We start from the raw sequence: 13,707 nt of genomic DNA on the forward strand, positions 1-13,707 counted from the left end.
TTCTCTAGCAAGGAGAACGATCTTTCATGCTAATCCACCATTTTGTCTACACCTCTGAGCTCTCTATATAATAATTTGCTTTTTGATGTTACTCCATTCTAAAGTCCAACGTGCCATAACACAATGAGATTTCTAATTGATCCATATGATTTAGGAAAAAGAGATAGGCTTTTATTTAAGTTTATGATGTAATTATTATCCTATAAAATATATAATTTAATAACGACAATTAATAGTAAATTTTAATTCTATTGTTAGTAGCAATGAAATTAAAATTTATATCATTGCTAAATTTAAAACGGTAGTCAATTAAATAATTTAATTGCCCAAACGATGAGAATGTGTGAAATTCAAATTTCATATTCTTTAAATTGATTAATATTCTTTTAACTCTTTATTAACGTTAATTCACTAATATTGCGTAAAAAGTAAATGTGAAAACTGAACCCACTAGAGAGGGAGGATGTGGCGTAAGCCTAAAGCGGTTAATTATTACATATAATTAAGACATTAAAAAAAATAAAACTCATATTTTCAAGTGATGACAGATACATTAAAAGAAAAGAGAATTGACCTTCCCTTTTTCGTAAACAATCGTTTATGTTTATATATTTATTTAAATTAATTCTCATACATTTTAATATTAAACTTATTTTTAATGAAAATTTTATTTTTATTTATAAAAAAAATTAATTAATCTTTATATATTAAGTAAGTTATTGTGTGTTTATCATAAGTGCATCTTCACCCATAAAATATATGTATTAAGTGCATCTTCACCCCTAAAATATATGTATCTTATTTTATAAATTTAAATTAAATTATTTTTATATGTATATTAAATAAAATATTTTTTAGTATATTAACTATTATATAATTTATTTATATGTTGATCTCAAAAAAAAATTTATTTTCAATCCATCACTAATTTAAGAAAAATGGTGCATATGCACGGTCACCTTATAATCTCTCCCCTAAAGCTACTTGCTTGTCAGAAGCGCCAAGGGATTCAGAATCAGAAAGTATGCCTTGATCCAACGGTTGCTGAATGGTCATCAACTCGGAAACGAGATGTATATGTCTAAAACTCATCGCATGGTAACATTCGTTCCAATACGGAAAAATACTAATACGGTCACATATTCACATCCATTTCCATTTCTAGGGTTTTGCCAGGGTACAGACATCTGAAAAAAATTAATGGAAAACTCGGATTATAATCACTGAAGATGGAAAATCCAGATTTAAAAACCACCGCATCCCCACCACCGCAACGAGAACCAGAACGTAAAAAGCCTAAAATGTCCACCACCACTTCCGACGATGAAGAAACTGTTACGACCGCCCCTGGCGATACCACGACCATCAAAAAGCAAAGATACAAGCGCCGCAAAATCGCAATCTTCTTCGCTTACTGCGGCGTGGGCTACCAGGGAATGCAGAAGAACCCTGGCGCCAAAACCATCGAAGGTGATCTCGAAGAAGCTCTATTTCACTCTGGTGCCGTCCCGGAACAAGACCGGGGCAACCCCAAGCGGTATGACTGGGCTCGCTCGGCTCGTACTGATAAGGGCGTGAGCGCCGTGGGACAGGTGGTCTCCGGCCGCTTCTACATCGACCCACCTGGGCTGGTTGAACGCTTAAATTCGAATCTTGCGTCACAGATTAGAATCTTCGGTTACAAGCGAGTGACGGCGTCGTTTAATGCCAAGAAGTTTTGTGATCGTAGGAGGTATGTGTATCTGATTCCTGTTTTTGCTCTTGATCCATGTTCGCATCCTGATAGGGAGAGTGTGTTGGCTAGTTTGGGGTCTGATAATGAGCTTGTTAAGTGCTTAGAGTGTTCAGAGAGAGGGCGTAAGGTTGTTGGCGCAGTGGGTAAACGAAGTTTTGAATTAAAATCTGTGGTTTCTCAAACAGACATTTCATCGAATGGTGATGACCGTGTTGTGAAACCTGAAATTATGGACGATATTAGTATGTCTACGGATAATGCTGATTGTGATAATACAAACGCTGAATTCTTAAAAGAAGCTAAGGTCCCTGGAAATGTGGATGCTGAAACACGGTGTCCAATACCTGAATCTGGCATTTTGTCGAATGATTTAGATGCTAAAACGGAGCCTGATAGTAAAGAAGAGATTATGGAGTCTGTGGACAATAACAATAATGGGAATACAGAAACGGAAATTATTGAAAAGGATCAGAAGGTTATTGTCAGTGAAGAGAAAGTTAACGGAGACAAGCAAGTTATGATAGGAAGTGGGTTTTGTTATGGACAGAATGAGAAGGAGAGATTCAATCGAATATTGAAGTATTATGTGGGGAGTCACAACTTTCATAATTTTACCACAAGAACTAAGGCTGAAGACCCTTCTGCTCGGCGGTACATTATTTCCTTCGATGCAAAGACCACGGTTACTGTTGAAGGCATTGAATTCGTCAAGTGTGAAGTTGTAGGGCAGAGTTTCATGCTTCATCAGATACGGAAAATGATTGGTCTTGCTGTGGCAGTTGTGAGGAATTGTGCCCCTGATTCACTGATATCAACTGCTCTACAAAAGTAAGCACTTGACTGTTTTATATGAAGTTTGCTGCTTTTTTTCTAATCAATTGTGTTTTTCCCTAATCCATATTGGATTTACATTTGCAGAGATGTGAACATTAATGTGCCTACGGCTCCTGAGGTTGGGTTATACTTGGATGAGTGCCTATTCGCATCATATAACCAGAAATGGAAAGACAGCCATGAAGAAATCTCAATGAAAGATTATGAAGAAATGGCAGAGGACTTCAAAATGAAGCATATATACTCTCATATTGCGTCAACAGAACATAAGGAAGGAGCAGTGGCCCTGTGGTTGCATTCTTTGAACCACAGAAACTACCCTGATCTCCGTGTTAGCAACTATGGAGATACCAATGGTGAGATGGAGAACTTGGCTAAGGAAATGTAAAACACTTTATCTCTTGTCTTAGTGCTATTAATATGGTCTTTGAGCTGATTATTCACCTACATAAACTTTTTACTTGCTTTGGACTACATTGAAAACATTTAATTAGTTTTTGGTTAATTTTTTCATGCTTACAAGTTATGAGTTACCTGTCACTTTCAGATGACTTATTGATTGATAAACAGATTCAATTTGGAACACAAATTGAAAGGGATATGGATTTTTTTGGAGCACAAGGGTATGGAAATTGTATTTAGTTTTGACGTGTTATGCAAAATCAAATACTAAGCAGACGTTGGTTGTTTATGTGACATCTTATTAAACTCTTTGAGTATCCCTTGCGGGAACTGTTTTTAGTTGATTGGCATTGTACTAGCTTTGTAGTTCAAAAGAAAAACAAAAAAAAGGCTACCTAATTAGAATTCATATGTTTGGTTGAGTTTTTGCCATCTAAAAATAGTGTTGTCTAATGAAGCAGATTATTTTCCTTTTGATTGATTCTGCTAGGGCAGTTTAAATTGAGTTGTTCTAAAGTCTGATTTTTCATATCGGAGAGGCAATTCACCGCCCTTGTCATATTTATCCATCTCGCGCCAAACATCATGGATGGATTTAGGTTGAAGTATTTCTTTCTGTATTTTTATTTTATTTTATCTTAACTTTCACCGCTATATATAAAACCATTTTCAAACAAACAGAGATTCAAATACTTCTCTATTTTTTGCTGCAAAATTGGGTTCTCAATGGATGAAAGATGAAAGAAAAATAGAGGGAAACTAGTTTAATAAAAAAGGAAATATAAATTTTTAGTGTTATGATGTCTCCAAATAGTTTAATTGGAGTAAAATGAAAACTATGCTTATATGTATGGCTATTAGTTCTCGCCATAAAAATTGACTTAAGTTTTTTTTTTGTTTTTAAGTGATTAAACTTAATTTAAAAAAATTTATTTCTATTTATTATCTATGATTTTATTAATTTTTTTTAATTAAGGATTTTAAGGTCATAAAAAAGGTAATTTCTGTCATATAATTGTCATTATAGTGGATCTCGTATAGTTAGCTTCTTATTGATTAAGTGGTTGTATAAGGTAAACAATTTCTTAAAGGCTCGTCAGTCGTACAGAATCTACAAGACTGTCCAGTTGAATCCTCACCGTCCCCGTCATCCACAGTTAAATCATACCGGCGAAATCAGAGTCCTCGCTAAGAAATTATTCTAATCTCCTTGATGCATTATTGGAGTTAATTATTGGATGAAATTTTCGCCGGCGAGATAGGCGCGAGAAGAGATGACAGTGGACTGGACTCAGCTCCCTCCTGAACTCATAGAGACAATCTCCAAAAGCATCACCGTTTATGCCGATTACCTCCACTCTCGAGCTGTATGTCGCACTTGGCGATCCTCCATTCCCAAAAACCCCTACCACCTCCCTCCTCAGCTACCATGGCTCATGCTCCCTCAATCCCAATACAACCAATCTCACCGCGCCTTCTTCAACCTCTCCACCAACAAATTTCACTTCCTCAATCTCCCTGAGGCCTCCCATCGCAATCGCCACTGCGGCTCCTCTCACGGCTGGCTCATAATCCTCGATGACAGCCCATTAGTTCTTCTCATAAACCCCCTCACGAGGGCCAAGTTCTCTTTGCCTCCACTCACGAGTTTCCCTAATGTTGTTAGCTTCAATTACTCCGATATCGGTCGAGAATACGCGCTTCAAAACTCGTCGGGCGATCGTTATACGCGTAGCTTGAGGCAAATGCGAGATTGGTTCATCAAGAAAGTCGTTTTATCATCCAGTCCATTGAAGGCGAGCAATTTCGTAGCCATGACGATTCTTAATCAAACAGGTGATTTGGCTTATTGTAGAAATGGAAACCAATCCTGGACCATCATAGAAAATGCACGCTCTTTTTGCGAAGATGTTGTATGCTTTAATGGATTCTTTTACGCGGTCAATAAGTCTGGTCAAATTGCTATTTGCGATGTCACCAGCGATTCACCTGAGGTTTCGTTTATCGAAACGCCAAGGCAAGCTGGTGGTGATATGCAGTATTTGGTTAGTTCAGCAGATGAATTGTTATTGGTCACCAGGTATTTGGATCTTGAATTCGAAGTTGATCATCCTGATAGGCAACAATATATAATGTATAGAACGATTCGATTTGAAGTTTTTAGGCTTGACTGGAGTGGACCTCGGTGGGTGAGGGTTAGAAGCTTGGGTGATAAGGTGTTGTTCATTGGTGAAAATACCTCATTATCGTTGTCAGCTACAGATTTCTCTGGTTGCATGGGAAATTGCATATATTACACTGATGATTATTCTGACACTAATTATGATGGCCATTTTGGAGAACATGATTTGGGCATTTTCAAGTTATTGGATGGAAGCATTGAGCCTTTACCTTGTTATCCGCGGAATTTTCATTCTCGATTACGATGGCCTCCACCGCTTTGGGTTTCTCCAAATCCATGCTAATTCCAAGATTGTTGGATGTAAGTGCAGGTATTTCTCTGTTTGTATATGTGTGATAACATGCATAATTACTCTGCTTTAGCAACTTATTGCATTAAATATGTTGTTCTTTGCTGTATAATTTACTTGCTTATGGTATCAATGTTAAGGTATTGCATCTCAGCTTGAGTTCATTATAGCAATATCTTAGCACTTATTGATGATCTAAAATGTTTGTATTGTTTTTCCTTCAATTGGTTTCCTTTAAATCCATGAAGGATTGGAGGTAATGTTTCAACAGGGTATGGTAAGCATCTAGAGATCCAGACGCATTTCCTAACATATTGAAAAATATTAGCATGGCAAATGAGAAATTTCATGTTCGTATCTAGAAAGTTATTTGTTGTGAATATTCGATGTGAGGCTAGACATTCTTGTTTTTGTGATGAGAGATTGAAGTGCCCACTTGTCTATATGCCATGATGTTTTTCAGATCTAAGTATCAACATTGTTGCAAGGATGGTTTATGTAGCTTTTATTTTGTGCATAGATGCAGTGATATGCTTCATTGGAAATAAGGGATATTGCATTTGATTACCAAATTCAGTATGCATAAATCCACTTTAGATACTCTGGCATGATATTAGTTCTCTTAATTTCTTCCCTAGTCTGGAATCAAGTTTTTTGGGGAATTAGTCTGATTCTGCTGTTTTTGAATCAAGGTAAGAACCTATGATGGTACACGATAATACAAGGGATTCTAGCTGGACATATTCTTCGAAGCATTTGGCGATTTAGGTTACAGATATAGAACTGGAGTTTGTGAAAAGGGGATCGAAATCGTGTTCCAAATGAAGTTATGAGTTAACTGCAATGAACAGTTTGCTTGTGCCTGAATGTTTTCTGATGTGAAAATGAGTTTTGTATTATCAGTTGCCTTTGAAAGATTGGAAATTAGGACTGTTTAAGTATGCCTGTCTGCATCCTGTTGACAAGGTATAGTTTTTCAACAACAGCAACAAATTTGAGAATTAGCTCGATACATGCCATGATTTGCCTTGTTTAGCACTGCCACACAATCTTTTGATCGCAAACTCCTATGCTAGATTCATGGAGAGCCCACTAAACAATTCAGAAAACAACAAAACCTCAGCATATAATTTGAAGCTTGGGAATGATCGAGTTCAAACATTTAGAAGCATCTCCAAACTTAACGATCATTGCACATTTTTTTTAACCTCTCAACAAAGAGAAACATCTTAATGCTACTCAAAGTCTAGGACTACCTGGCTCAAACCTTGGGGTCTTGTCTTTAAGTTTGCTGAGCTTTGTATAGTCAATTGGGCCTGATGAACTATATGGACTAAGAGGTCCAAAAATAAAGGGAGCACTATTCTCTACTCTCTACTTCAGGTGTCTTCCTCCCGCAGGTACTGAGCTCATCTTAGATGACAAATGCTCAGTCAAAATTTCACATAATATTTATTAAATTTTAATAAAACATAAATAATTAACAAACTAAAATAATAGGAATCTTTTAATATGATTTTTAAAATATAAAAATCAAATAATCTATATAATATAAATGTGTGAAGGGTGAAAGAAATATTGACTTTAACTAAATTGCTTTTCATTATTTATAATATTTATAATTTTTTTTAATTTAATTTTATAATTTATGTAAATTTAAAATTTTTATAATTAAAAAGTTATTCGTCTATATAATTTAGAGTTTATATAAATTTAAAATTTTTAATTCTATTTGTATTCAAATTCAATTTAATTAAATTTTTATTATAATCTAATTTAAAATAAAATTTTATAAAAATATTTTCATGATTTATTTTTAAAAAATAAAAAGATATTTTATTTATATTAATCACATTTTAATAAATCCTAATAGATTTTTATCTCTATCATATAATTATTTATGTAGAGATATTTTAATACAATTATATTTAAATTTAAGTAAAATAATAAGAAAAAAAAATTAAATTTTACCGGCCAAACATATAAATTCTTTCTTTAATATATTTAAAGTTTTCTTTTAATTTAATTTTTCATGTGTTTATTAAAAAATATTTCATATAAAATAAATTTATATTTTTTAATTATAAATATATTTTTAAAATTATTAATTAAATTATTAATATATAAATTAATTCTAATAAAAATTGAATTTATAAGTCTTATGTAAATATTACTACATTTATTGATAATATATATATATATATATATATATATATATATATATATATATATATATATATATATATATATTTACGTGCGAAACATATAAAATAAATTATACATATGAGAAAAAATATTTAAATAAATAAATAAATATTATTTAAAAAATTAAAAATTAACTTAATATGTTAAGTTTGAGTTTAATTATAAAATTAATATAATTAATAGGATTATTAGAATTTATAATGTTGATTTTTTTATTTTAAAATGATTCATTATTAAATGTTTAAAAATATTAATGTGTGTACATATAAAAAATTATTATTTTAATTTTTTAATACTATAATTTTATTCTAACTTGATAAATAATGAATACATATAAAAAAATTAAGAATCATATTTTTAATATAGAATTTTTATTTCAATTTAATAAATTTATATTTAAATATAAATATAAATTAAAATTTGATTTGAAAAGAGTCCAACTTTTATCTGAATACAAATATTAGGCCCATTTGGGCCCAATATCAAGAAAACAAGCGGACAGTCCGGCCATAAAATGGACTTACCAGCGGGAAGTTTTCGACTCACGACTGTAAACACAATATAGTCAATTGGGAGCTCAGCTCACCCTCCACATACTCATCAACATAATAATAAATGGGAGCTCAGCTCCCTCATCCAATCCATCAAACATGCATAGTATATTAGGTTTACAGGTCCCAAAATAATAATTTAGTTTACAGACCCAAATCAAATAAACATTTCTAACACATGCGAAAATTCTAAGATTTAACAAGTTTATACAAACAGTAATAATTGACCTGCGATGGAGAAAGCAGGTTAACCTCAAAAATATCTTCTGTGGCTGTAAAAATTTTTGAGCGAGTGGCGTTCGACTCAGAGAGTAAAATATCAATTTTAACCATAATCTCTATAAATATCTAGAACTAATGCACCCTGTAGAGTGAAATGCAACATCAACAACATTTTCACATCATAACATCAAAAAGGTAATTTGGAGCACTCACACACCCTGTAGTATCAATCATAACATATGGGGTGATCCCTATCTGACTCTCTTAAATCCAACTTGGTGCAATTACTCAAGCTCGGACTTTCACTTAATAACCAAATCGAGGTCCAATTACTCAAGCGTGACTACCCCTCGAAGGATCGGGTCCCGAATTACTCAAGCCGTGACTACCCGTCCTATCCATAGTCCACACCACATCACACGCGCTTGATGCACGCTGCTGCTCCAAATTACCACAACAACATCCATGGCACATCAGATTATGAATGCAACATAAATCGTGCCTAGAGTTTAACTACATAAATATATGCATATAAGTGATGCATGGGCATGCTTGAACATATAATAATATCGAAATTACAATTAAAATTAATATTCTACTCACGGACTTGGCGACAATCAACGTGGCGGTGAGCGGAGGAAGAAGGCATCGGCTCACACGACAATTATATTACAATTATTTAATACAATCGACTCAATACAAACAAAGAAAAAGACCAATACGTCCTAAGTCGTGCGAAAATCCGTGAGTCTCCCTATACCTAGGACCTACCCAACCTGCAAAAGGGTTCACAACACACTTCTAGACTCAAAATCCATATATCCACAACTCAATCACATCACTCAGGCCCTCCTGGGCCCATCAAATCAATCATTCATCACAATATGTAAAATTTCAATTTAGTCCTTATAATTGATCATTTTTGCAAACTGCTCAAATAAGCTCTAAAAATTATAAAACTCTACCCCGGTCCTTAAAAATATTACTAAGCTATTGCAAAAGAATCGTAATTTTCTAAGCTACCACGAATATTTTATGAATTTTTAATCCTATTTAAGCACTAGAAAATTACGAAAAAGCAAGGCTCGGGTTTACCTTTCTTGATTCCGACTTGAGAGCAGCTCGGGATGCTGACAATGGTGGGGTAGCCAAAACCTCGATCCAATTCGGAGACTTTTCAAGTAGGTAGTGCATGCGGAAATTCACGGATCCAGGACAAGCTGCCGAATTCATGAATTGAGGATACCTACACGAAGCCCAATAATAATATATAAAAAATCAGGGGTGTTACATTCTTCCCCCCTTACAGAAAATTCGTCCTCGAATTTTACACAAGGCAGAATAAAGTACATGATTACACATTGAACAGATAAGGGTACTTGCTACGCATGTCCCGTTCGACTCCAGTGCACTCTTCCTTGTGTTGCTCCACAAAACCTTAACCATAGGGATCTGTTTTGATCTTAGCTGTCTCACTTGGTAGTCCACTATGGCTACAGGTTGCTCCTCAAATGTCAAGTTCTCCTTTAGTTCTATTACATCCGACTGTAGTACATGAGAAGGATCGGGAATGTATTTCCTGAGCATAGAGATGTGAAACACGGGATGAACGTGAGAAATGTTGGGTGGTAGCTCCAACTGGTAGGCAACTGCTCCATCTCTATCAGTAACCTCAAAAGGTCCAATATACCGAGGTGCCAACTTGCCCTTCTTTCCAAATCTCATGACTCCCTTCATTGGAAAAATCTTCAGGAATACATAGTCGCCTTTGCAAACTCCACATCCCTCCGTCAGAGTGCATAACTCTTACGCCTCTGCTGTTTTGATCGTTCCCTGATTAAAGGAACTATCTCTGAAGTGTACTGCACTAGGTCTACATCATGCACCTTCGCTTCCCCCATTTCCGTCCAACACAGAGGAGACCTACACTTTCTTCCATATAGTGCCTCATAGGGTGGCATCCCTATGCTGGAGTGATAACTGTTGTTGTAGGCAAACTCCACCAAAGCTAGCTACTCATCCCATTGACCTCCAAAATCCAAAACACTCATGCGAAGGATGTCTTCCAGTGTTTGTATTGTCCTTCAATTTGTCCGTGCATGCGAGGGTGGAAAGCGTCTTGTAGTTCAGCGTGTGCCAAGTACCTCCTGCAACTTTCTCCAAAACCGAGAAGTGGCGGGGCCCTCATCGGATATTATGGGCGGAACTCCATGCAATCGACTATTTCTCGAATGTAGAGCGGGCGTCTTGTGCCCGCAGAATATGTAGTCTTCACGGGCAGAAGTGAGTGATTTGGTTAGGCGGTCTACAATTACCCATATCGAATCATATCCTCGCGTGGTGCGAGGCAACTGATCACAAAATCCATAGAAATCATTTCCCACTTTCATTACGGGATAGGAGCTCTTGCAACTTCACTGACGGTCTCGGTGTTCAAACTTCACCTTCGACAAGTCAAGCACTTGGACACAAAGTCTGCTATGTCTCTCTTCATGCCATTCCACCAATAGCTATCTTTCACATCATGGTACATCTTGGTGGAACACAGGTGGACATTATGCAGTGTATAGTGTGCCTCTCGCATGATTTCATCTCTGAGATTGTTCACATCGGGCACATACATCCTAGAACCTTGCACTAGGGCACCATCATTGGCAAATCCAAACTCACCACCTTCACCTTCTTTGTACTCTTTCTATGATCTTCATTAATTGTTGGTCTGTGTTGGGAAACTCTAACTCTATCTCGCAAGTCGGCCTCGAAAAATGAGCCAACAAGACCCCTCATCTGAAAGATCTAGGATTAAATCTTGATCCATTAACTCATGTACTTCTGAATCAACGGTCTCTTCTCTGCTGAAATGCGCCAAGCGCGGAAGATTTTACGCTTAAAGCATCTGCTATTACATTGGCCTTCCCGGGGTGGTACTGGATGGTGCAATCATAGTTTTCCAGAAGCTCCATCCCTCTCCTCTGTCTCAAGTTTAAATCCCTCTGTTGGAAGATGTACTTCAAACTCTTATGGTCGGTGTATATCTCGCACACTTCACCATACAAGTAGTGTCTCCAGATTTTAGTGCAAAGACTACACCGCCATTTCCAAATCATGGGTGGGATAGTTGCTCATGCCTCTTGGTGCCTTGAAGCATAAGCCACTACTTTTCCATTCTGCATCAAAACACACCTAGGCCAACTCTGAAGGCGTCCACGATACGGTGTATCCTTCACCGCTCATAGGTAGTGTTAACACAGGGGCAATGGTTAGACACTCCTTATCCTCATCATTATAACTGACTCTATCTAGCTCTCTTCCTGTCCTTTGCATCTTATCCACTTCCCTTTTCCTATTTTTGGTATTGTTGGTATCTTTTCAACCTGCTGTACTTATTCCTTAATTTTAGTCCTATCTCATCCTTACACCTTTTCCTTCAAAGATGTCTATCCCATCATCAACTTTAACTTTCTTTTTATTTCTTAGTCTTATCTTGATTACTAGTTTCATTACTTCGAGAATTCTAACCCTATGATTTACTCCTACCAGCACATTCTTCACCTTATGTAACACTTATAATTACCCATAGAAAATTTTTCTTGTATCCCCTTTTTTTTTCCAACTTAACTATCAGAACATTATCATTCCCTACCAGCCTTAGTAGGAAATTGCTTATCCTGGATGAATATGAGCCCCATAAACTATAAGTTCCATCTGAACTAACACGGCTGTAGGAAATATGTGTCATGCCTTAATTCCAAACAAGATACTTCACGTGTTCATTCTCCTTAATATAATCATATATACTGCCCATAGCTTTCTAAACTTCAACCTCAAATTACCCATTAGCAACAATTTCATCTATTGAAACTCATCCATAAATAGTACTTCATCTAGCTCATAGTTTAAAGCGACATGAAGCCTTAGTAGCTAACTCAATTTAACTCCTGTCATTACTCGATCGTCCTTTCATACTTAACACTAGGTATGCACTTACTCATTCTCATATCAGGAAATTGTATATGAATTGGTGCCTATCAAAATCTCAAATAACTAGGTCTCCTTGCCTCAGTCTCTGCTCCTTATATAACGCTCTGGAATCAAAAACACGAGCTAAACTTGAAAAGAAAGAAAAATATCCTCTATATTCAACTACGCCCGATTGTCCATATAATAATGTTTAACCTATGTTTCTTAGTTTTTCTCTTCAAATTTCATCATCTCCTAGCACAATTGTGCTCTACCTATAAGGTATCATCTGCATGAACCCTTTACTATATCATCGTCCTTCCTGACATAATATTTTATAATTTATTAACTTTACTTATACTCGACCTATGATTCATATCTATCATCGTTTATATTGTGCCCTTAACCTTTGTTGAATCCTGAAAGATTTCTCTCGCTAATAGATTCTTCAAACACTAATTCCACCCTTATCTATGGTCATTAATTTGATCCTTAAACTTTCTAGTGATTTATTACCATCCATACTTGTCACTTTTTATTCTACCCCTACTGTTGCTCTGTCGTTATTGCGTCCTTGCAAAGTGATTACATTGATCACACTAAAAATGTTTGCCTGACTTTCATAATGAACCTCTTACTACCTTCTCTGTATCTCAAAATTCTATCCTAAAACCTATGTGTCATTATCTATCATTCTTTTCCTCTCATCAGACCTATTTGATCCCTTAGGTGACTTTTATTCAACTTCTTCTGAACTTCTCTTTCTCTACCTATTTAGGTAGTCCATAATACCATCGCACACCTTCTAACATTTACTCATTATTATTGTATTCCATACCTCCATCATTTTTCTCACTAATGTGGTCCCATTTTGGATTTTCCATCCTTGTCATTCTCCTTGCCAAGAATAACACTTAGCCTATCCTATATCTTAACTTTGTTCCTTTTATTATGCGCTCTTTAGGTTGTCCTTTCATTTATTTCCTTTGTCTTACCCAAAATAGAGCTTGACTATTCTATCCTGGTTCCATTCTTCTTCCTAACATAACAATTGTACTTGCTAACCATATCTTTGAGTCTCTATCGCGTTATCATATGTGCATGCTACTCAGTTTGGTCCTTTGACCACTCTAGCTAGTACTCCCACTAGCACTTAGATTATATTGCATCGTAATCAATTATCCCAATTTTCATTCTACACTTTCTCTATCGCCTTACGTGATTTATCTTCACTAATTTATTACTCTTAACACTATTATAATTAGATTATACTCTTTGTTTGAACAATATGAAGTCGAGAAAGGAACTCGAATTGCAGTCATACCTT

General features: G+C 35.5%; 2 protein-coding genes across 4 annotated transcripts; both read left to right on the forward strand.

The window, feature by feature from the left end:
• Window positions 1-923: 923 nt before the first annotated feature.
• On the forward strand, window positions 924-3,091 carry LOC110636111 (uncharacterized). 2 transcript variants are annotated; one of them, XM_021785666.2, is made up of 3 exons: window positions 925-1,073; window positions 1,166-2,563; window positions 2,654-3,091. In XM_021785666.2, exons 2-3 carry the CDS (start codon window positions 1,230-1,232, stop codon window positions 2,955-2,957), a joined length of 1,638 nt encoding a protein of 545 aa, XP_021641358.2. In that variant the 5' UTR covers window positions 925-1,073; window positions 1,166-1,229; the 3' UTR covers window positions 2,958-3,091. The 2 variants fall into 2 exon arrangements, with proteins under 2 accessions (XP_057986743.1, XP_021641358.2); XM_058130760.1 differs by having other exon boundaries at window positions 924-2,563.
• An 892-nt stretch (window positions 3,092-3,983) lies between these two features.
• Window positions 3,984-6,454, forward strand: LOC110636098 (F-box protein SKIP23). Of its 2 annotated transcripts, none has more exons than XM_021785648.2 (2): window positions 3,984-5,463; window positions 6,135-6,454. In XM_021785648.2, exon 1 carries the CDS (start codon window positions 4,246-4,248, stop codon window positions 5,434-5,436), a length of 1,191 nt encoding a protein of 396 aa, XP_021641340.2. In that variant the 5' UTR covers window positions 3,984-4,245; the 3' UTR covers window positions 5,437-5,463; window positions 6,135-6,454. The 2 variants fall into 2 exon arrangements, with proteins under 2 accessions (XP_021641340.2, XP_021641339.2); XM_021785647.2 differs by having other exon boundaries at window positions 4,211-5,453.
• Window positions 6,455-13,707: the final 7,253 nt, after the last annotated feature.

The sequence above is a fragment of the Hevea brasiliensis genome, chromosome 12 (genome assembly GCF_030052815.1).
Source record: "Hevea brasiliensis isolate MT/VB/25A 57/8 chromosome 12, ASM3005281v1, whole genome shotgun sequence".
Lineage (NCBI taxonomy): Eukaryota > Viridiplantae > Streptophyta > Magnoliopsida > Malpighiales > Euphorbiaceae > Hevea > Hevea brasiliensis.